At 44.6% G+C, this 19,924-nt stretch overlaps 1 protein-coding gene across 1 annotated transcript in view; it reads left to right on the top strand.

Annotated features, from left to right (window-relative positions):
* MAP6 (microtubule associated protein 6) overlaps positions 1-19,508 on the top strand; it is an 89,172-nt gene extending 69,664 nt beyond the window's left edge. The window contains exon 5 of the mRNA XM_007455032.1: positions 18,527-19,508. Coding sequence (XP_007455094.1) covers positions 18,527-19,508 — 982 coding nt within the window. The remainder of the gene's footprint in view (positions 1-18,526) is intronic.
* The last annotated feature ends 416 nt before the right edge of the window (positions 19,509-19,924 follow it).

Genomic DNA, 19,924 nt, shown 5'->3' with positions numbered 1-19,924 from the left:
AAAAAAAAAAAAAAAAAAAAAAAAAAAAAAAAAGAAAGGTCACGCCAACGGCTGAGCACAGAGGAGTCAACCGCTGCTTTTATAATGGCCAGCCTCTGGGCCAGCCTCCTCTGTACGTCATGTGGCCACTTTTTCTAAACAGTCCTGACTTCATAAAATCATAGACTCGTGGTTAGAGGGTAATCTTAAGAGGCTGGCTGAGCCCAGCCCCTGCCCAGTGCAGAGCTGCTAACTCCATGATGGCAGAGGCATCCTCCAGGGGCATGTCTTAGCAACAAGGGCTGGGAATTAGAGCCAGCAGGCCTGGTTCTAAATCCAAGCTCTACTAGTTACTAGCTGTGTAACCTTGGCTGAGTTTCTTACTTTCTTTGAGCCTCAAAGAAATAACAAGAATGCAAGTATCAACCACTACCCAGATCTATATGACTCCCAAATTCAAAAGGTAGGAGTTTGGTCAGCAAGGAATATAGTGTGACCCGAATCTGTTTGGTTCCAGAGTGTGGGTAGCAGGTGGTAAGAGGTCTGATCACAGAAAATCCTGTTTGTGATTCAGAGGACTATTATGAGGGCCCCGTGAGGGTGCATACGAAGGCCTCTGTGAACTGTAAGTGGAACACCCTTGTCACAGTTCACTTTATGGGTAGTTTGCTCACCACCACTTCCCAGTTACTTACCACCCTTAGTCCCAACAGAGTGGTGGTGGCTGGAGCTACACGTGGCAAAGCCACTCTCTCTGCCACACAACAGCTTGAGATGATGCCCCTCTAGGACTGGCTCTTGCTGCCCGCTCGCCTTCCCAGCCCTTCCCAGCCCCTTCTCCCTGAGCACCTTATCAATCAACCTCCTGGTGCAGATTCCATTTCTGCAATTACACGGTCATTTTCATTGATCCCCTCTGGACACACCAAACCAATTTTTGATTAATGGCTCAAGATCCCATCCTTTGCTTTAGATGGGGTGCGGGGAAGGACAAAGATTGATTTGCAAGTTCCGAGGTAGACAAGAACTGAGCCATTACTGACTGGCGGCCTTAGTCCAGCACTTCACTTTTTTTTTTTTAACATCTTTATTGGAGTATAATTGCTTTACAATGGTGTGCTAGTTTCTGCTTTATAACAAAGTGAATCAGCTATACGTATACATATATCCCCATATCTCCTCCCTCTTGCGTCTCCCTCCCTCCCACCCTCCCTATCCCACCCTCTAGGTGGTCACAAAGCACCAAGCTGATCTCCCTGTGCTATGCGGCTGCTTCCCACTAGCTTTCGGTTTTACATTTGGTAGTGTATATATGTACATGCCACTCTCTCACTTTGTCCCAGCTTACCATTACCCCTCCCCATGTCCTCAAGTCCATTCTCTAATAGGTCTGCGTCTTTATTCCCATCCTGCCCCTAGGTTCTTCATAACCATTTTTTTTATATTCCGTATATATGTGTTAGCATATGGTATTTGTTTTTCTCTTTCTGACTTACTTCACTCTGTATGACAGACTCTAGGTCCATCCACCTCACTAGAAATAACTCAATTTTGTTTCTTTTTATGGCTGAGTAATATTCCATTGTATATATGTGCCACATCGTCTTTATCCATTCATCTGTCGATGGACACTTAGGTTGCTTCCATGTCCTGGCTATTGTAAATAGAGCTGCAATGAACATTGTGGTACATGAGTCTTCTTGAATTATGGTTTTCTCAGGGTATACGCCCAGTAGTGGGGTTGCTGGGTATTATGATAGTTCTATTTTTAGTTTTTTAAGGAACCTCCATACTGTTCTCCATAGTGGCTGTATCAATTTACATTCCCACCAACAGTGCAAGAGGGGTTCCTTTTATCCACACCCTCTCCAGCATTTATTGTTTGTAGAATTTTTTGATGATGGCCATTCTGACTGGTGTGAGGTGATACCTCATTGTAGTTTTGATTTGCATTTCTCTAATGATTAGTGACGTCGAGCATCCTTTCATGTATTTGTTGGCAACCTGTATATCTTCTTTGGAGAAATGTCTGTTTAGGTCTTCTTCCCATTTTTGGATTGGGTTGTTTGTTGTTTTGATATTGAGCTGCATGAGCTGCTTGTAAATTTTGGAGATTAATCCTTTGTCAGTTGCTTCATTTGCAAATATTTTCTCCCATTCTGAGGGTTGTCTTTTCGTCTTGTTTATGCTTTCCTTTGCTGTGCAAAAGCTTTTAAGTTTCATTAGGTCCCATTTGTTTACTTTTGTTTTTATTTCCATTTCTCTAGGAGATGGGTCAAAAAGCATCTTGCTGTGATTTATGTCATAGAGTGTTAATGCCTATGTTTTCCTCTAAGAGTTTGGTAGTTTCTGGCCTTACATTTAGGCCTTTAATCCATTTTGAGCTTATTTTTGTGTATGGTGTTATGGGGTGATCTAATCTCATACTTTTACATGTACCTGTCGTTTTCCCAGAGCACCACTTATTGAAGAGGCTGTCCTTTCTCCACTGTACATTCCTGCCTCCTTTATCAAAGATAAGGTGACCATATGTGCGTGGGTTTATCTCTGGGCTTTCTATCCTGTTCCATTGACCTATCTCTGTTTTTGTGCCAGTACCATACTGTCTTGATTACTGTAGCTTTGTAGCATAGTCTGAAGTCAGGGAGCCTGATTCCTCCAGCTCCGTTTTTCGTTCTCAAGATTGCTTTGGCTATTCGGGGTCTTTTGTGTTTCCATACAAATTGTGAAATTTTTTGTTCTAGTTCTGTGAAAAATGCCAGTGGTAGTTTGATTGATAGGGATTGCATTGAATCTTAGATTGCTTTCAGTAGTATAGTCATTTTCACAATGTTGATTCTTCCAATCCAAGAACATGGTATATCTCTCCGTCTGTTTGTATCATCTTTAATTTCTTTCATCAGTGTCTTATAGTTTTCTGCATACTGGTGTTTTGTCTCTTTAAGTAGGATTATTCTTAGGTATTTTATTCTTTTCGTTGCAGTGGTAAATGGGAGTGTTTCCTTAATTTCTCTATCAGATTTTTCATCATTAGTGTATAGGAATGCAAGAGATTTCTGTGCATTAATTTTGTATCCTGCTACTTTACCAAATTCATTGATTAGCTCTAGTAGTTTTCTGATAGCATCTTTAGGATTTTCTGTGTATAGTATCATGTCATCTGCAAACAGTGACAGCTTTACTTCTTCTCTTCCGCTTTGGATTTCTTTTATTTCCTTTTCTTCTCTGATTGCTGTGGCTAAAGCTTCCAAAACTGTGTTGAATAATAGTGGTGAGAGTGGACAACCTTGTCTTGTTCCTGATCTTAGAGGAAGTGATTTCAGTTTTTCACCATTGAGAACAATGTTGGCTGTGGGTCTGTCATATATGGCCTTTATTATGTTCAGGTAAGTTCCCTCTCTGCCTACTTTTTGGAGGGGTTTTCATCATAAATTGGTGTTGAATTTTGTCAAAAGCTTTTTCTGCATCTATTGAGATGATCATATGGTTTTTCTCCTTCAGTTTGTTAATATGGTGTATCACCTTGATTGATTTGTGTATACTGAAGAATCCTTGCATTCCTGGGATAAACCCCACTTGATCATGGTGTATGATCCTTTTAATGCAGAACTTCACATTTTTAAAAGCGTCATTAGCAGGATTATCAGATTCATGGCAGCTCATCGAGACAGTCAGCTATGCCCCTGACTTTGCCTTCTTGGTGTTAAAACAACCAAGGGTGCTTTAAAAATATTTATTATACAAATGGGAATTTACTTAGTTCTTAGGAGGTTATATCCAGAAAAGGTATTTACCAGCAAAAAGGAAAAAAAGGAAAACGCAGGGGCTTCCCTGGTGGTCCAGTGGTTAAGACTCCATGCTTCCACTGCAGGGGGCATGGGTTCGATCCCTGGTCAGGGAACTAAGATCCCACATGCCACGCATGGCGCGGCCAAAAAATAAATAAAGTAAAAAATTTTTAAAGAAAGAAAGAAAAAGCAACAACAACGCAGGGCAGAAAACAAAACTATCTAGCTGTGTACTGCAGCCATCTCCCTGTACTTCAGGAGAACACATCTTCCCACAGGGGACCTGGAGTGGTGGAGAAAAATCCGAACTAGGAATCTGCCCCAGCTGTCTGGTGCCACTTCTGTAAAATGCAGAGATGGCACAACCTAGGGGAAGGGAAGGAGCATTTATTTGACCTTTACACACTTGTTCGCATTTAATCCTCACAATAGGGCTAGAGAGTCTGTTGTAGGCATCATCCCCATTCACAGATAAACAAGTCAAGACTAGGTGATTAAATAACAAAGTCACACAACTTGTAAGTGGTGAGCCAGGATTTGGAGCCTCGTTTGGGTGACTGAAACCCATTTCTTGTCCAGTACTTGGGACCATCTCTAGGATTCCTACTGTAAAGAATTCCTGAAAGGGCAATCTCTTCATCCTCTCGCTTCCTTGCTCCAAAAGCTTCAGTGACCCTAAGTATTCTCGTCATCTTTGGAAAGTGAGTCAGATGAAGGTCACAGATGCTGAGTTTGATCAGCACAGTTACTACCTCCTACCCACCCCCACCCAGAATTAAGCCTTGTGTTGGCAGCCATTTTTCTAGCCATGGTCCTAGCTGCTCTTCCTGTGCTGATGAGCCACATCTGGGTGGACTCCCTTTGTAGCCCCGGGCTGGTAGACTGGCTGGCAGCCATACAGGTAGGGTTTACAGGTGTGGGTGCAGATGGGCACTCTTAGACCAGGATGCCCCTGTTTTCTGAGACGATCTTCTTTGCCAGGGTCTGCTGAACACCAGGAGGTAAACTGGGGAGGTCCTCGTGTAGTAGATGCAGGAAGGGCTGAGACAAAGGGGGACTGGTTGTTGGAGTCCCAGAGGGGCAACTCTCAGGAGAAACAGTTGGGAGCTCGAATCTGGGGACCTGCAGAGGTCAGTGGCTCCAGCCTCCTGGACCAGGCAGAACCAGTCAGAGTCATGTCAAGCCAGACCCAGTTCAGACCTCTGCAGACAAATTTGGAATGTCTATGGTTGAAGTCACACCCCTGAGGGATACTGTTGTAAAAAGGAAAGAGCTTGACCGAAAGTCTGTCATCCTCAGTTAAGGTCTTGACGTTGCCACTGACTCACTATGTGACCCTTCAGAGCCCCGCTTCTACGTCTGGAAAATGGGGGCACGAGTGACCCCTGTCTGCCCGGGTGACGGGCTGCTGTGAGAATACAATGTGCCACATTGAATGTAAAGTCCTCTTAGAAAACCATAAAAAGAGGTTACAGTTTGGGAGGACAAAAAAGGTGCTAAGGCAGTCAATAGGAAAGCATTTGTGTGTCTTGTAAATGCAGTTGTTAGAATTTGATCTTGTGTGAGTTTTTGTTTTTAAGCTTCCCATTAGGGGTGGAGGCCTCCTGTATGTGCCAGCCCTATGCCAGGGCGCTCTGGCTCTCCACTGTCATCAGTAGCCTGGCACTGAGTAGGCATTTATTAAATGTTTGTGGAAAGATGGAGTGAGTAAAGAGGAGGGGAGGGCGAAGGGTGGGGAAGGAGAGAGGGAGGGAGGGAAAGACAGAGGAAAGAGAGTTAAGCAGACATGGTCTCTGCCCTAAAGAGCCCCAGTCTGGAGAGGCAGCTACAGAACGGTTGGCAGCTCATCTGATGGAGGCTGCTGTGATGGGGCGAGGGGATGGGGACAGAGGGGGGCTGCGGGGACACAAGAGAAGGAGTACTCGACCCCTGGAGGTGGAGGGTCAGGGTGATCTCCCTGAGGGAGTAACCCCGGACCTGAACCTTTAGTTGCTGAGGGCGTTACTAGGTAGATGGGCAGTGCTGCTGGGCAACAGCACTGACTTTCCTTAGAGAGAGCTGCCAAGGGCCGTATCAGTAGAGGTGCCAGGGCAGAGGTGGCAGGTGCTGCTTCTTGGAGACTGTAACTGCGACATCCCTTTCAGTTCTGGGGGCACACTTTCCAAGAGAGGGAAGCCAGTGGAGATGTGCAGTGAGGAGAGCAGTCAGGACGATGAGGGCTCTGAGCTGTTGGGGGACATGCGTTGCCCAGAGAAGCCAGGAATATCTTCAGATATCAGTCCTGGGTCAGGCAGCATGGCATTCTCTGGAAGGGTGGCCCCACAGCACAGAACCCAGATCAGGGCAGGGACACAGGGAGTGGAGCTGACAGAAATACAGACTCCTGCTCAGGGTCCAGGCTACAGAGGGTGGGCTGCCTCACCCGCTGTGTGGGCCTGACCACCGCCCCCCCGCCCCCCGCCCCCTGCCGGGGCAGCGCAGGCAGAGGCTGGGGCCAGCCAGCGGGAGACAGCAGTACAAATTCAGGAGACCCGATGACCCCCAGGTCTGTCCTTTCAGCCCGGGCGCCTTTGAAGTGGCTCTGTGGAGTTGTGATTTCAGGGCCCAGAGAGAAAGGACTTCTCGAGCAAAGTGACGTCTTCGCACTGAAAGGACTTTCAGGCCTCTCCGGTTGGAGAAACTCAGGCAGGTGAGGGCTTGGGGCCAGGGCTGATGGTCCTGGTGCACTGGTAGCTTTACAGTGTTCGTGGTGTGCACCTCACACGGGGGGCTCTGCAAGTCAGGGCCCCGGGCTCATTCCCACCTGTTCCCCCAGCAGAGGGCCTAACCCAGAGCGCAGGGTCAGCAGACTTTGTCCAATGAATGGATAAAAGAGAAAAAACATCAAATAGAATAAAGAGAAAAGCTATATGCCAGCCACCCATTACTCCCACAAATAGCTGCCAGGTACTATGAGCCAGACGCTAGGTACTGACGATGCAGAGATGAACAAAACACAGCCCATGAGCTAGGGGGAGAGGCAGGTAATTACCAAACACCATGATAATTGCTAAAATAGAGGCCACAGAGTCCCGTGGGGGGGAGGGGTGGGGCGTGAGTTCTTGTTTTGAGAAGGCCTTGTCTCCTGCAATTCTTCATAAGAATAACAAGCCTTTCAAAGACGGTTTCCTTGACACCCCACCTCGGGTAACTGCATCTCTTATAATGTGTTGGGAGCTCTGTCTGCGTCTAGGAAACATGGGCGACTGTCCAGGGCCCTTGGAGGCAGACAGGAGGAGACAAAGCTGTGAAATCTCCCTGCCCACTGTCCGCCCTCCTCCTGCAGGGCCCCTCTCAGCCCCTCCTGCCCATCTTTGTTTCAAGTGAGTTTGCTCCATCCCTTCTACCCACCCAGTGAGATTTTGAGAGGCCTCTATTTAGTCCTGGACCTGCTATTTCTAGCTGTGTGGCTTTGGGAGAGCTGCTTGCCCACTCTGGGCCTAGTTTCCCATCTGTAGAGTGAGACATTGGACCAGATCACCAAGTCCCTTTCTGGGACTAACATTTAGCTAATACTAAATATCACCTGTATTCCAGGGATCATGCCATGAGTGTTTCCATAAATGAATCCTCCCTGGAAGGTGGGCACTGTAATCCCCATTTTATAGATTAAGGAAACTGAAACGTTGCAGCCTGGATGCCCATGATGACACCCATGGCTAGGATGGAGTTGAGTCAGCCTTTGAACCCAGCTCTTCTGGCCTCTTTCTCCTCCAGCAGCCTGCTCTATACCGTCCAAGAAATGACCTAGGTTAAAATACCCAGCACCGAGCCTGGCACATGGTTATTGCTCAGGAAATATGAGTTTCTTGCTTTCTCAGGGCTTTTCTAAGCTGTGGAAGCAGGGGGTTCAAGGACAGGGTCTATAGGTCCCTGATTTCTGAACAGGGCCCTACACTAGGAGCACTGCCCCAGCTCTGGGCTGCTGTGATGGTGCATCAGGAGAGTCTGAGAAGAAAAAAAAACCAGGTGGATTATGGGATTAGAACTGTGTGCAATGGCAAGAATCAGCCTTTCTCCAGATAGTCTCGGGAGTGCTTTAATCCTATTTACAGACTCTAATAAAGCTTGGATCCAAGGTCAGCGTGTGTGTACCCAGGAGGCATTGCCTGTCACCATGGAAACAGGAAGAAGGGCAGAAAACTAAGTTCCTAAGACTTTGGTTGTCTCATGTAACCTTGGAATGCTACATTTTGCAAATAGGACAGAGCCTGGCACAGAAAAGTCTCATTTATTCATTCATTCGACAACTATCTAGTCAGGGCTTTCCCTGGGTCAGGTACTGTTTTAGGTACAATGATTTACAAAATTGACATGGTCCTGCCCTTTGAAGCTTCAGTCTAGTAGGAGAAACATTAATGGAAAAGAATGCAAGTAATTAGCTGTGATAAGGGATATGAAAGAAAGCATCCGGGACTAGGAGAGCCTGTAGCAGGGGCCTGGTCACATCTGCTTCCCTGGGAAGGTGAGCTGAGAGACGGAGGATGAGTAGTATGAACAGGAGAAGAGGAAGCAAGAGAAGGTCCCAGGAGGAGACAACAGCATGTGCAAAAGCTGTAAATGGAAAGGAGCAGGGCATGGGAGGCTGGGGCATAGAGAGCTGGGAGACAGTGGGAGCAGGCTGGTGAGCGAGGTGAGGCCATGGAACAGGGTAAAACCTCTTTATTCTCAGCGCAAGGAGAAACCTTGAAGAGTCCTCAGCAGGGGAAGGATTTGCTTTTTTGAAAGGTCATCCTGATTTCTGTATGAAGAATGGATTGGATGAGGGGCCAGGGATACCAGTTAGGGGACTGTGACAGTGGTCCGCAGGGATGATGGCACAGCTGGTGGGGGAAGGGAGGGAGGGAAAGAAATGTGAATATTCAGGAAATAAATGTTAGGAGCCGGAACAGATGGTTCCTGATGGATTGGGTGAAGGTTTTGAGGGAGTCGAAAGTATCTAGGATGACTCTGAGTTTCTGGCTGAAGCCACGGGATAGATGATGAACCAGGTTTCAGCAACAATAATTTGTAAATCTTTCTGTTTGACCTTCTTTGTTCCAGGTACTGTGCTTAGCATTGGGGCTGCAGGCCAGGTGGATGGCCCCTGGCTTCAGGGAGTTCACAGTCGAATGGGGGGAAAACTGACATGCGATTAGGGTATCTATGAATGTGGGGAGAGACTGTAAAATGGTGCTGCAAGGGAGATACAGACAAAACTAATTTGGAGGAAGACCTTGTAAGTAGGTGGGATCTGAGCCAAGCCATCAGGGACAGACAGGAAAAGTGGGTTAAAGAGGGCAGTCCAGGCAGCAGAAACAAAACAGCAGCATGGGGTGGCCAGAGGACAGTGCAGGAGGGTGAGGCTGCAGGGCTGTCCACCACCTTTCCTGCCTTCTTCCAGGGCTGCCAGGAGGCTCCAGTGAGCTAAAGTAATGAGCACGTGATCATCTGATAAACTCTTACACAGTTATTATGGTTATGGACGTATTCATGTAAGGCACAAAAGCACTCTATAGATGTCACAAATTATCATTTCAGATCCCTGCCCAACAGTCCATCTAATCCTCTGTCATAATGGTCCCTGACATTTGTATTGCTATCCCCATTTTACAGATGAGGAAACTGAGGTCTACTGTGGGTGAGTAATTGCCCAAGGTCTGGCAGGCAATTAGCAGCACAGAAACCAAGAGAAAGCCAGCAGGTCATTCTAGTTTCTAAGAGGGTACACAGGCTGGAAGGTGAAAGGAGCCTGTCTCGTATGCTGTCTTGAGAAGATCTGCAGCTGGCTCAAGGCACCAGACTCAGAATCAGTTGTGCAGGTTGGGCTGGGGCCCTGGGCAGCTGGCCTGTGGGCTGAGTGATGCTGAACCCAGCCCATCTCCACTCACCTACCACGCATCGGCTTCCACCCTGGGGGAGTGAATCTGTCTCATTCACACAGATGGCACTGTGAGTGGTGGGACATTTTACAGATGGGGAGCCTGGCAGGCCACCATGGAACAAAGTGATGGCCAGTCAGTGTCAATGAGAGTTTTATGTTGCCCTTGAGGGTGGTTTTGTTCACAGGAAAACCAACCAAGGCTGCATTCGTTTTAAAAACAAAAGCTTAATTTATAAAAGTAACAAACTTAAAAATCTAGTAAAATTTAACAAACTCTTTTAAGGAGGATTTTATAACTTAATTCAATTCCCCTAAATATTTTTAATTAAATTGTAAGTAATTTAAAATAAACTAAGCTTAAAAATATGTTTACTATTGGGTTGTAATAAAAGTTCCATCACTGTTTACAAAATTTATAAAATTGTCTCATATCTTTCTTTTTTTCCAACATGTTTATTGGAGTATAATTGCTTTACAATGGTGTGTTAGTTTCTGCTTTATAACAAAGTGAATCGGCTATACATATACATATATCCCCATATCTCCTCCCTCCCTCCCACCATCCCTATCCCACCCCTCTAAGTGGTCACAAAGCACGGAGCTGATCTCCCTATGCTATGCGGCTGCTTCCCACTAGCTATCTATTGCACATTTGGTATTGTATGTATATATGTCCATGCCACTCTCTCACTTCATGCCAGCTTACCCTTCTCCCTCTCCATGTCCTCAAGTCCATTCTCTACATCTGCGTCTTTATTCTTGTCCTGCCCCTAGTTTCTTCAGAACCATTTTTTTTTAAGATTCCATATATATGTGTTAGCATACACTATTTGTTTTTCTCTTTCTGACTTACTTCACTCTGTATGACAGACTCTAGGTCCATCCACCTCACTACGAATAACTCAATTTCGTTTCTTTTTATGGCTGAGTAATGTTCTATTGTATATATGTGCCATATCTTCTTTATCCATTCATATGTCAGGTTGCTTTCATGTCCTTGCTATTGTAAGTAGAGCTGCAATGAACATTGTGGTACATGACTCTTTTTGAATTATGGTTTCTCAGGGTATATGGCCAGTAGTGGGATTGCTGGGTCGTATGGTAGTTCTATTTTTAGTTTTTTAAGGAACCTCCATACTGTTCTCCATAGTGGCTGTATCAGTTTACATTCCCAACAACAGTGCAAGAGGGTTCCCTTTTCTCCACACCCTCTCCAGCATTTATTGTTTGTAGAATTTTTTGATGATGGCCATTCTGACTGGTGTGAGGTGATACCTCACTGTAGTTTTGATTTGCATTTCTCTAATGATTAGTGACGTCGAGCATCCGTTCATGTGTTTGTTGGCAATCTGTATATCTTCTTTGGAGAAATGTCTATTTAGGTCTTCTTCCCATTTTTGGATTGGGTTGTTTGTTTTTTTTGATATTGAGCTGCATGAGCTGCTTGTAAATTTTGGAGATTAATCCTTTGTCAGTTGCTTCATTTGCAAATATTTTCTCCCATTCTGAGGGTTGTCATTTTGTCTTGTTTATGGTTTCTTTTGCTGTGCAAAAACTTTAAGTTTCATTAGGTCCCATTTGTTTACTTTTGTTTTCATTTCCATTTCTCTAGGAGGTGGGCCAAAAAGGATCTTGCTGTGATTTATGTCATAGAGTGTTCTGCCTATGTTTTCCTCTTAGAGTTATAAAGTGTCTGGCCTTACATTTAGGTCTTTGATCCATTTTGAGTTTATTTTTGTGTATGGTGTTAGGGAGTGTTCTAATTTCATTCTTTTACATGTAGCTGTCCAGTTTTCCCAAGCACCACTTATTGAAGAGGCTGTCCTTTCTCCATTGTATATTCTTGCCTCCTTTATCAAAAATAAGGTGACCATATGTGCATGGGTTTATCTCTCGGCTTTCTATCCTGTTCCTTTGACCTATCTTTCTGTTTTTGTGCCAGTACCATACTGTCTTGATTACTGTAGCTTTGTAGTATAGTCTGAAGTCAGGGAGCTGATTCCTCCAGCTCTGTTTTTCTTTCTCAAGATTGCTTTGGCAATCCGGGGTCTTTTGTGTTTCCATACAAATTGTGAAATTTTTTGTTCTAGTTCTGTGAAAAATGCCAGTGGTAGTTTGATTGATAGGGATTGCACTGAATCTTAGATTGCTGTCAGTAGTATAGTCATTTTCACAATGTTGCTTCTTCCAATCCAAGAACATGGTATATCTCTCCGTCTGTTTGTATCATCTTTAATTTCTTTCATCAGTGTCTTATAGTTTTCTGCATACTGGTGTTTTGTCTCCTTAAGTAGGTTTATTCCTAGGTATTGTATTCTTTTTGTTGCAGTGGTAAATGGGAGTGTTTCCTTAATTTCTCTTTCAGATTTTTCATCATTAGTGTATAGGAATGCAAGAGATTTCTGTGCATTAATTTTGTATCCTGCTACTTTACCAAATTCATTGATTAGCTCTAGTAGTTTTCTGATAGCATCTTTAGGATTTTCTGTGTATAGTATCATGTCATCTGCAAACAGTGACAGCTTTACTTCTTCTTTTCCAATTTGGATTCCTTTTATTTCCTTTTCTTCTCTGATTGCTGTGGCTAAAGCTTCCAAAACTATGTTGAATAATAGTGGTGAGAGTGGACAACCTTGTCTTCTTCCTGATCTTAGTAGAAATGGTTTCAGTTTTTCACCATTGAGGACGATGTTGGCTGTGGGTCTGTCATATATGGCCTTTATTATGTTCAGGTAAGTTCCCTCTATGCCTGTTTTCTGGAGAGTTTTTTTTATCCTAAATGAGTGATGAATTTGGTCAAAAGCTTTTTCTGCATCTATTGAGATGATCATATGGTTTTTCTCCTTCAGTTTGTTAATATGGTTTATCACATTGATTGATTTGTGTATATTGAAGAATCCTTGCATTCCTGGGATAAACCACACTTGATCATGGTGTATGCTCCTTTTAATGTGCTGTTGGATTCTGTTTGCTAGTACTTTGTTGAGGATTTTTGCATCTATGTTCATCAGTGATATTGGCCTGTAGTTTTCTTTCTTTGTGACATCTTTGTCTGGTTTTGGTATCACAGTGATGGTGACCTCATAGAATGAGTTTGGAAGTGTTCCTCCCTCTGCTATATTTTGGAAGAGTTTGAGAAGGATAGGTGTTAGTTCTTCTCTAAATGTTTGGTAGAATTCGCCTGTGAAGCCATCTGGTCCTGGGCTTTTGTTTGTTGGAAGATTTTTAATCACAGTCTCAATTTCAACACTTGTCTGTTTATATTTTCTATTTCTCCCTGTTTCAGTCTCAGAAGGTTCTGCTTTTCTAAGAATTTGTCCATTTCTTCCAGGTTGTCCATTTTATTGGCATAGAGTTGCTTGTAGTAATCTCTCATGATCCTTTGTATTTCTGCAGTGTCAGTTTTTACTTCTCCTTTTTCATTTCTAATTCTATTGATTTGAGTCTTCTCCCTTTTTTCCTTCATGAGTCTGGCTAATGGTGTATCAATATTTTTTATCTTCTCAGAGAACTAGCTTTTAGTTTTATTGATCTTTGCTATTGTTTCCTTCATTTCTTTTTCATTCATTTCGGATCTGATCTTTATGACTCCTTTCCTTCTGCTAACTTTGGAGATTTTTTGTTCTTTCTCTAATTGCTTTAGGTGTAAGGTTATGTTGTTTATTTGAGATGTTTCTTATTTCTTGAGGTAGGATTGTATTCCTATAAACTTCCCTCTTAGAACTGCTTTTGCTGCATCCCATAGGTTTGGGTCGTCATGTTTTCATTGCCATTTGTTTCTAGGTATTTTTTGATTTCTGCTTTGATTTCTTCAGTGATCTCTTGGTTATTTAGTAGTGTATTGTGTAGCCTCCATGTGTTTGTATTTTTTACAGTTTTTTTCCTGTAATTGATATCTAGTCTCATAGCGTTGTGGTCGGAAAAGATACTTGATACGATTTCAATTTTCTTAAATTTACCAAGGCTTGATATGTGACCCAAGATGTGATCTATCCTGGAGAATGTTCCATGAGCATTTAAGAAAGTGTATTCTGCTGTTTTTGGATGGAATGTCCTATAAATATCAATTAAGTCCATCTTGTTTAATGTGTCACTTAAAGCTTGTGTTTCCTTATTTATTTTCATTTTAGATGATCTGTCCATTGGTGAAAGTGGGGTGTTAAAGTCCCCTACTATGATTGTGTTACTGTTGATTTCCCCTTTTACAGCTGTTAGCATTTTCCTTATGTATTGATGTGCTCCTAGGTCGGGTGCATAAATATTTACAACTGTTATATCTTCTTCTTCTTGGATTGACCCCTTGATCATTATGTAGTGTCCCTCTTTGACTCGTGTAATAGTTTTTATTTTAAAGTCTATTTTGTCTGATATGAGACTTGCTACTCCAGCTTTCTTTTGATTTCCATTTACATGGAATATCTTTTTCCCCCCAATTTCAGTCTGTTTGTGTCCCTAGGTCTGACGTGGGTCTCTTGTAGACAGCATATATATGGGTCTTGTTTTCATATCCATTCAGCCAGTCTATGTCTTTTGGTGGGAGCATTTAATCCATTTACATTTAAGGTAATTATTGATATGTATGTTCCTATTGCCATTTTCTTAATTGTTTTGAGTTTGTTATTGTAGGTCTTTTCCTTCTCTTGTGTTTCCTGCCTAGAGAAGTTCCTTTAGCATTTGTTGTAAAGCTGGTTTGGTGGTGCTGAATTCTCTTAGCTTTTGCTTGTCTGTAAAGGTTTTAATTTCTCTGTTTAATCTGAATGAGAACCTTGCCGGGTAGAGTAATCTCGGCTGTAGGTTTTTGCCTTTCATCACTTTAAATATGTCCTGCCAGTCCCTTCTGGCTTGCAGAGTTTCTGCTGAAAGGTCAGCTGTTAACCTTATGGGGATTCCCTTGCATGTTATTTGTTGTTTTTCCCTTGCTGCTTTTAATATTTTTTCTTTGTATTTAATTGTTTATAGTTTGATTAATATGTGTCTTTGTGTGTTTCTCCTTGGATTTATCGTGTATGGGACTCTCTGTGCCTCTTGGACTTGATTGACTATTTCCTTTTCCATATTAGGGAATTTTTCAACTATAATCTCTTCGTATATTTTCTCAGTCCTTTTATTTTCTCTTCTTCTTCCGGGACCCCTATAATTCGAATGTCAGTGAGTTTAATGTTGTCCCAGAAATCACTAAGACTGTCCTCAATTCTTTTCATTCTTTTTTCTTTATTCTGCTCCGCAGTAGTTATTTCCACTCTTTTATCTTCCAGGTCACTTATCCATTCTTCTGCCTCAGTTATTGTGCTATTGATTCCTTCTAGAGAATTTTTAATTTCCTTTATTGTGTTGTTCATCATCGTTGGTTTGCTCTTTAGTTCTTCTATGTCCTTGTTAAATGTTTCTTGTATTTTCTTCATTCTATTTCCAAGATTTTGGCTCATCTTTACTATCATTACTCTGAATTCTTTTTCAGGTAGACTGCCTATTTCCTCTTCATTTGTTTGGTCTGATGGGTTTTTACCTTGCTCCTTCATCTGCTGTGTGTTTCTCTGTCTTCTCATTTTGTTTAACTTACTGTGTTTGGGGTCTCCTTTTTGCAGTTTGAAGGTTCGTAGTTCCCGTTGTTTTTGGTGTCTGCCCCCAGCGGCTAAGGTTGGTTCAGTGGGTTGTATAGGCTTCCTGCTGGAGGGTCTGGTGCCTGTGTTCTGGTGGATGAGGCTGGATCTTTCTCGTGAGCAGGACCGTGTCCGGTGGTGTGTTTTGGGGTGTCTATGACCCTATTCTGATTTTAGGTAGCCTCTCTGCTAATGGGTGGGGTTGTGTTCCTGTCTTGCTAGTTGTTTGGCATGGGGTGTCCATCACTGTAGCTTGCTGGTCATTGAGTGGAGCTGGGTCTCAGCATTGAGATGGAAATCTCTGGGAGAACTTTTGCCGTTTGATGTTACATGGAGCTGGGAGGTCTCTGGTAGACCAATGTCCTGAACTCGGCTCCCCCACCTCAGAAGCACAGGCCTGACACCCGGCCGGAGCACCAAGACCCTGTCAGCCACATGGCCTTGCCTAAAATTTCCAGTGTATCAACTGGGGTGAGTTGAACGGCCGGGGGCTAGAGCAGCTGGGAGCTGGCTGGGTACCTCTTGCTCTCTCCACATGGCCTTTCCAAGTGGCTTTTCCAAAAGTCCAGACTTGGCTTCTTTACAGTATGAGAGCTTCAGGACAGTTAACTTATATCTTTCAACTTAAAATCAAGTCTAAATCAATTATTAAATTACACCTTTTATATAGGAATCACAAAGCTAATCTGTTAGATATATAGTATGCCAAATTATTTTAAACATTACAAATACTTTCAAACTAAATCTACACAGATTTTTCCTAAATTTAATACCCAAAAAAGGTAATATATAGATTTGATTTAATTTATCATTTCTAATCTTCTTTCTAAATCTTTCCATGATTAAAAACACTTACTAAGGAAACAAGTTTACTAACCAGAGCAACATAGGGGTGTATATCTGAGCAAATTTATGGTTAGTTCACAGCTGGCTGAGAATGCTCACTAAGCAGAAAAATGAGGCAGGGCGTGGGAGCCAGTGCCACAAACATCAGGAAAATATACTTTGCACCCCATGCTGTGGGTCTGGCTCTCTTTTAAATCTCCATGCCAGCAGGGGACACTGAGTCCATGTCCTGTCAATGGGACACTGAGTCCATGTCCTGCCAGTGGGATAGGTTTTGCAACCCAAGCTCCTGAGATCAAGTTAAGCCCTGGTCACCTCTTTTGTCTCCTATCTCAGCTTCATCACCCCTTTCAGGATGGCTCTACCCAAGTTGTTCACTCCCAGACAGGATTCATCTAATCAGTGTCCTGCTGGATTCTATTCTGAATTAGGTTTTTATTTTTCCTTTCTGGCCAACCACCAGGTATTAGAGGTATTTTAATGCCATCCTTGGATTCTGAATGTTTTTCGTGGCCTTGCCTGGCTCCCTCCACAGACACTAAGGTCCTACTGATGGCAGCCAGCTGGGTTCATGTGGCCGGGACAGCTGTGCTCTGTGTTGTGCTGAACCAGCGAGCCACCCCGGCCCCTCTCTGTCCACTGTGATGCTCAGAGACATCAAGAGGGACTGGATGGACAGGCTGCCTGTGGTACTGTGTACTCTGCTGAGAGATGTCAGTTCCTAAGGGCTCAAGGTGCTAAATATAGTAAAAAGCTTCTGGATCAGGATGACATGTCAGAATAAAAATAGTCCAGATGTGTGTAAGTAAATAGAAAAATAATTATAATATTACATAGTAATATGGTACAAGGTACTCTATGTACATAATTTCTGATCATCATAAATTTCTGAGTAAATATCATTTTACCCAATGAAATAGGTGACACACTTGGGGCCCAGAGAGACAAAACCATAATGAGCTAAGAAAGTGTTACCAAGTAGAAGTCTTACTGGACCAGCTTTAAACTATAGGAACTGTTAAAATACTGAAGTGATTTTAAGCATAAAGCCTTGACTGCAATGTGTAAAACAGTAATAATAACAACCAAGATTGAGCACCTACTATGTGGCAGATGCTATAAGGGAAGGAGCACAGGCCCCAGGAGTGGAAAGACCCAGACTTTACAGTCCATGCAGGCCCCCTCACTTCCCATATCACTTGCCCACTCGACCTCAGTTTCTTCATCTGTATATCATACAAGTTAGGGTAATAAATCCTCCCTTCGAGCTTCACAGGATTGCTGGGTTGCTGAAATGAGCTTTGGAAAGAAGTGATTTGGAAAGTAGAATGTGCTGTAAGTGTGCATAGGCTTGTGACACTGGCTGAGCCCAGCCTGCAGGGCAGGAGGGTGCACTCTCATCTTGACTGGGGTGGTCTGAGTGTGGCAACGTTTGCCCTTGGTGTCAGTGATGTCACCTGCTCTCCATGATGTGGGTGGGCCGAGAGGTGGGGCAGGGGTCCACGGTGAGGCAGGTGGAGCAGCCTGTGAGGGTTCTGATGAGAGGCCTGGACTCTTGGTTGCCGGGAAATCAGCCCCAGAGCTTTGGAGTAAGTGAGGGCAAGGGCCCAGGAAGAGTAGAGGGAGCCAGAGTGGGGACGGAGCGAGGGAAGCAGGGCCTCTTCACTGCCTGAACGGGGAGTCCCAGCCAGTCACCTACCAAATGTGATACAGGCGACAATGGGGAGCATTGTTTATAGAGAATTTAAAAGCAATAATAAAACCAATTAAAAGCTGGTCTGCTTTTTATTGTCACCCCGGCCGGCTGGCTATTGTAAGCAATGTCGGTGATAAAATACATTTTTATGTTTTCCCTTTTCAGGGAGGTGGGGAAGAGGACCATTCCCTCTTTCTTTCATGCATGCCTTGGACCCTTTGCCCCTCCCCACTCAGCACTTAACTAGGGGGTTGGGGAGGGAAGGAGTCTGGGAAGGCCCTGAGAACAGGAGCACCCTAGCCTGTAGGGTCCTCTGAGAGAATAGCTAAGATGGGCCCCCAGGATGGGCCCAGGTATTCTGGAGGAAGGAAGCGTGGCCTGTGGAGTGTGGGGTGGACAGGCTGCTAGGACGCTCACTGAAGGACTCTGAGTCCCGCTACGGTGCTGCCGCTGTCACCCGGGGGCTGCCCTCCGTGCCACGCGCAGGTTATAATCAATTGGCAAGCACATTGAATGACCAGTTCCCAAGCCTGCTCCCCGCCCTGCCCCACATTCTGTACTAAGGACGTGGAGATCAGGTTCTCCTCCTGACTCTCCAGCAAGAGCTGCCCTGCCCAGGCTCCACTAGGCCAAGACTTATCAGGCAATCTGTGCTCTGCCCTGTCCCTGGCCTGAGCGCTGGCCCTCACAGTGACCACCTCTCTCTCCTCTGCAGGAACCAGGTCGAACCCACCAGTGATTCACGTAAGAGTCAAGGTCCTGTAACCACAGAGCCAGACAAAGATCAAGGTCCCGTGGGCCCTGGGCCTCTGAAAGATCAAGGTCCTGTGATCCAAAAGCCTTCAAAGGGTCAAGACCTCACAGTCCCAGAGCCTCTGAAGGATCAAGCTCCTGTGGTCCCGGGGTCTCTGAAGGATCTAGGTCCCATAGTCCCTGCATCAGTTAAGGATCAAGATCACGTGGTCCCTGAGCCTTTAAAGAATGAAGGTTCTGTGATCTCAGCACCAGTCAAGGACCAAGATTCCTTGGCCCCAGTGCCTCTAGAGAATCGAAGTCCTATGGTTCGAGCAAGAGTTAAAGATCAAGGTTCCGTGGTACCAGAGCTTCTGAAGGATCAAGGCCCCGTGGCCCCAGCACCTGTCAAGGATCAAGGCCCTGGGGTCCAAGCACCTGTCAAGAATCAAGGCCACATGGCCCCTGAACCTGTGGGTAGAGGCCCCATGGGCCCAGCACTTGTCAAGGATCAAGGTCCTATGGTCCCAGAGCAACCGCAGGATCAAAGTGCCATGGTCATAGCACCTGTGAAGAATGAAGTTTCTGTGCTCTCTGAGTCTGTAAAGAATCAAGGTTTAGTGGTCCCAGAGCCAGTCAAAGATCAAGGTGGAGGGGCCCCAGAGCTTCTAAAGGATCAGGATTCTGTAATTGCAGAACCTGTAAAGAATCAAGGTCCAGAACTAGTCAAGGATCAAGGCCCCGTGGTCCCAGAGCCTGTGAAGAATCAAGTTCCTATACCCCCAGTGCCTCTGAAAGATCAAGGTCCTCTGGTGCCACCACCAGCAAAGGACCAAGGTCCTGTGGTCCCTGAGCCTCTGAAGATTCAAGGTCTCAGGAGCCCTCAGCTGCCCACTGTATCACCTCCACCCCCAGTCATGATCCCAACTGTCCCCTATGCAGAATATGTTGAGAGTTCTCCTTGACACTCACCCCTTGACATGCCAAAGAAGGAGCTGGCAATGAAAATGCTCCCTCTCAGGGGCAGCAAAGACACTTATTTAATCTGCATGAAACACGTATTGTATCGTCTTGCTGGAATCTAATAAAACTTGTCCCTCTGGCTCAGCAGTGTCTCTCTCCCTGTCTGGCTTCATTTGAGAGAGAGAGAGAGAGAGAGAGAGAGAGAGAGAGAGGGAGTGTGTGTGTGTGTGTGTGTGTGTGTGTGTGTGTGCGCGCGCCATGCACATTTGAGGGTGGGCATGCAGGGCTCTGCATTCATCCATCCGGGCCATCTGAGAAATTCCCAGCTCCTGTGAGCTGTCGGTATGAGATGGGAGTGGGTGGGAGTTGCTTGGAGACTGAGGACAGGACCCCATCGTGAGGGTGTGGGCGGGACACA

This window comes from Lipotes vexillifer, unplaced genomic scaffold (assembly GCF_000442215.2).
Source record: "Lipotes vexillifer unplaced genomic scaffold, Lipotes_vexillifer_v1.1 scaffold1693, whole genome shotgun sequence".
In the NCBI taxonomy this organism is placed as follows: domain Eukaryota; kingdom Metazoa; phylum Chordata; class Mammalia; order Artiodactyla; family Lipotidae; genus Lipotes; species Lipotes vexillifer.
The sequence above is the reverse complement of the archived record's forward strand: the minus strand, read 5'-3'. Positions and strand labels throughout refer to the sequence as shown.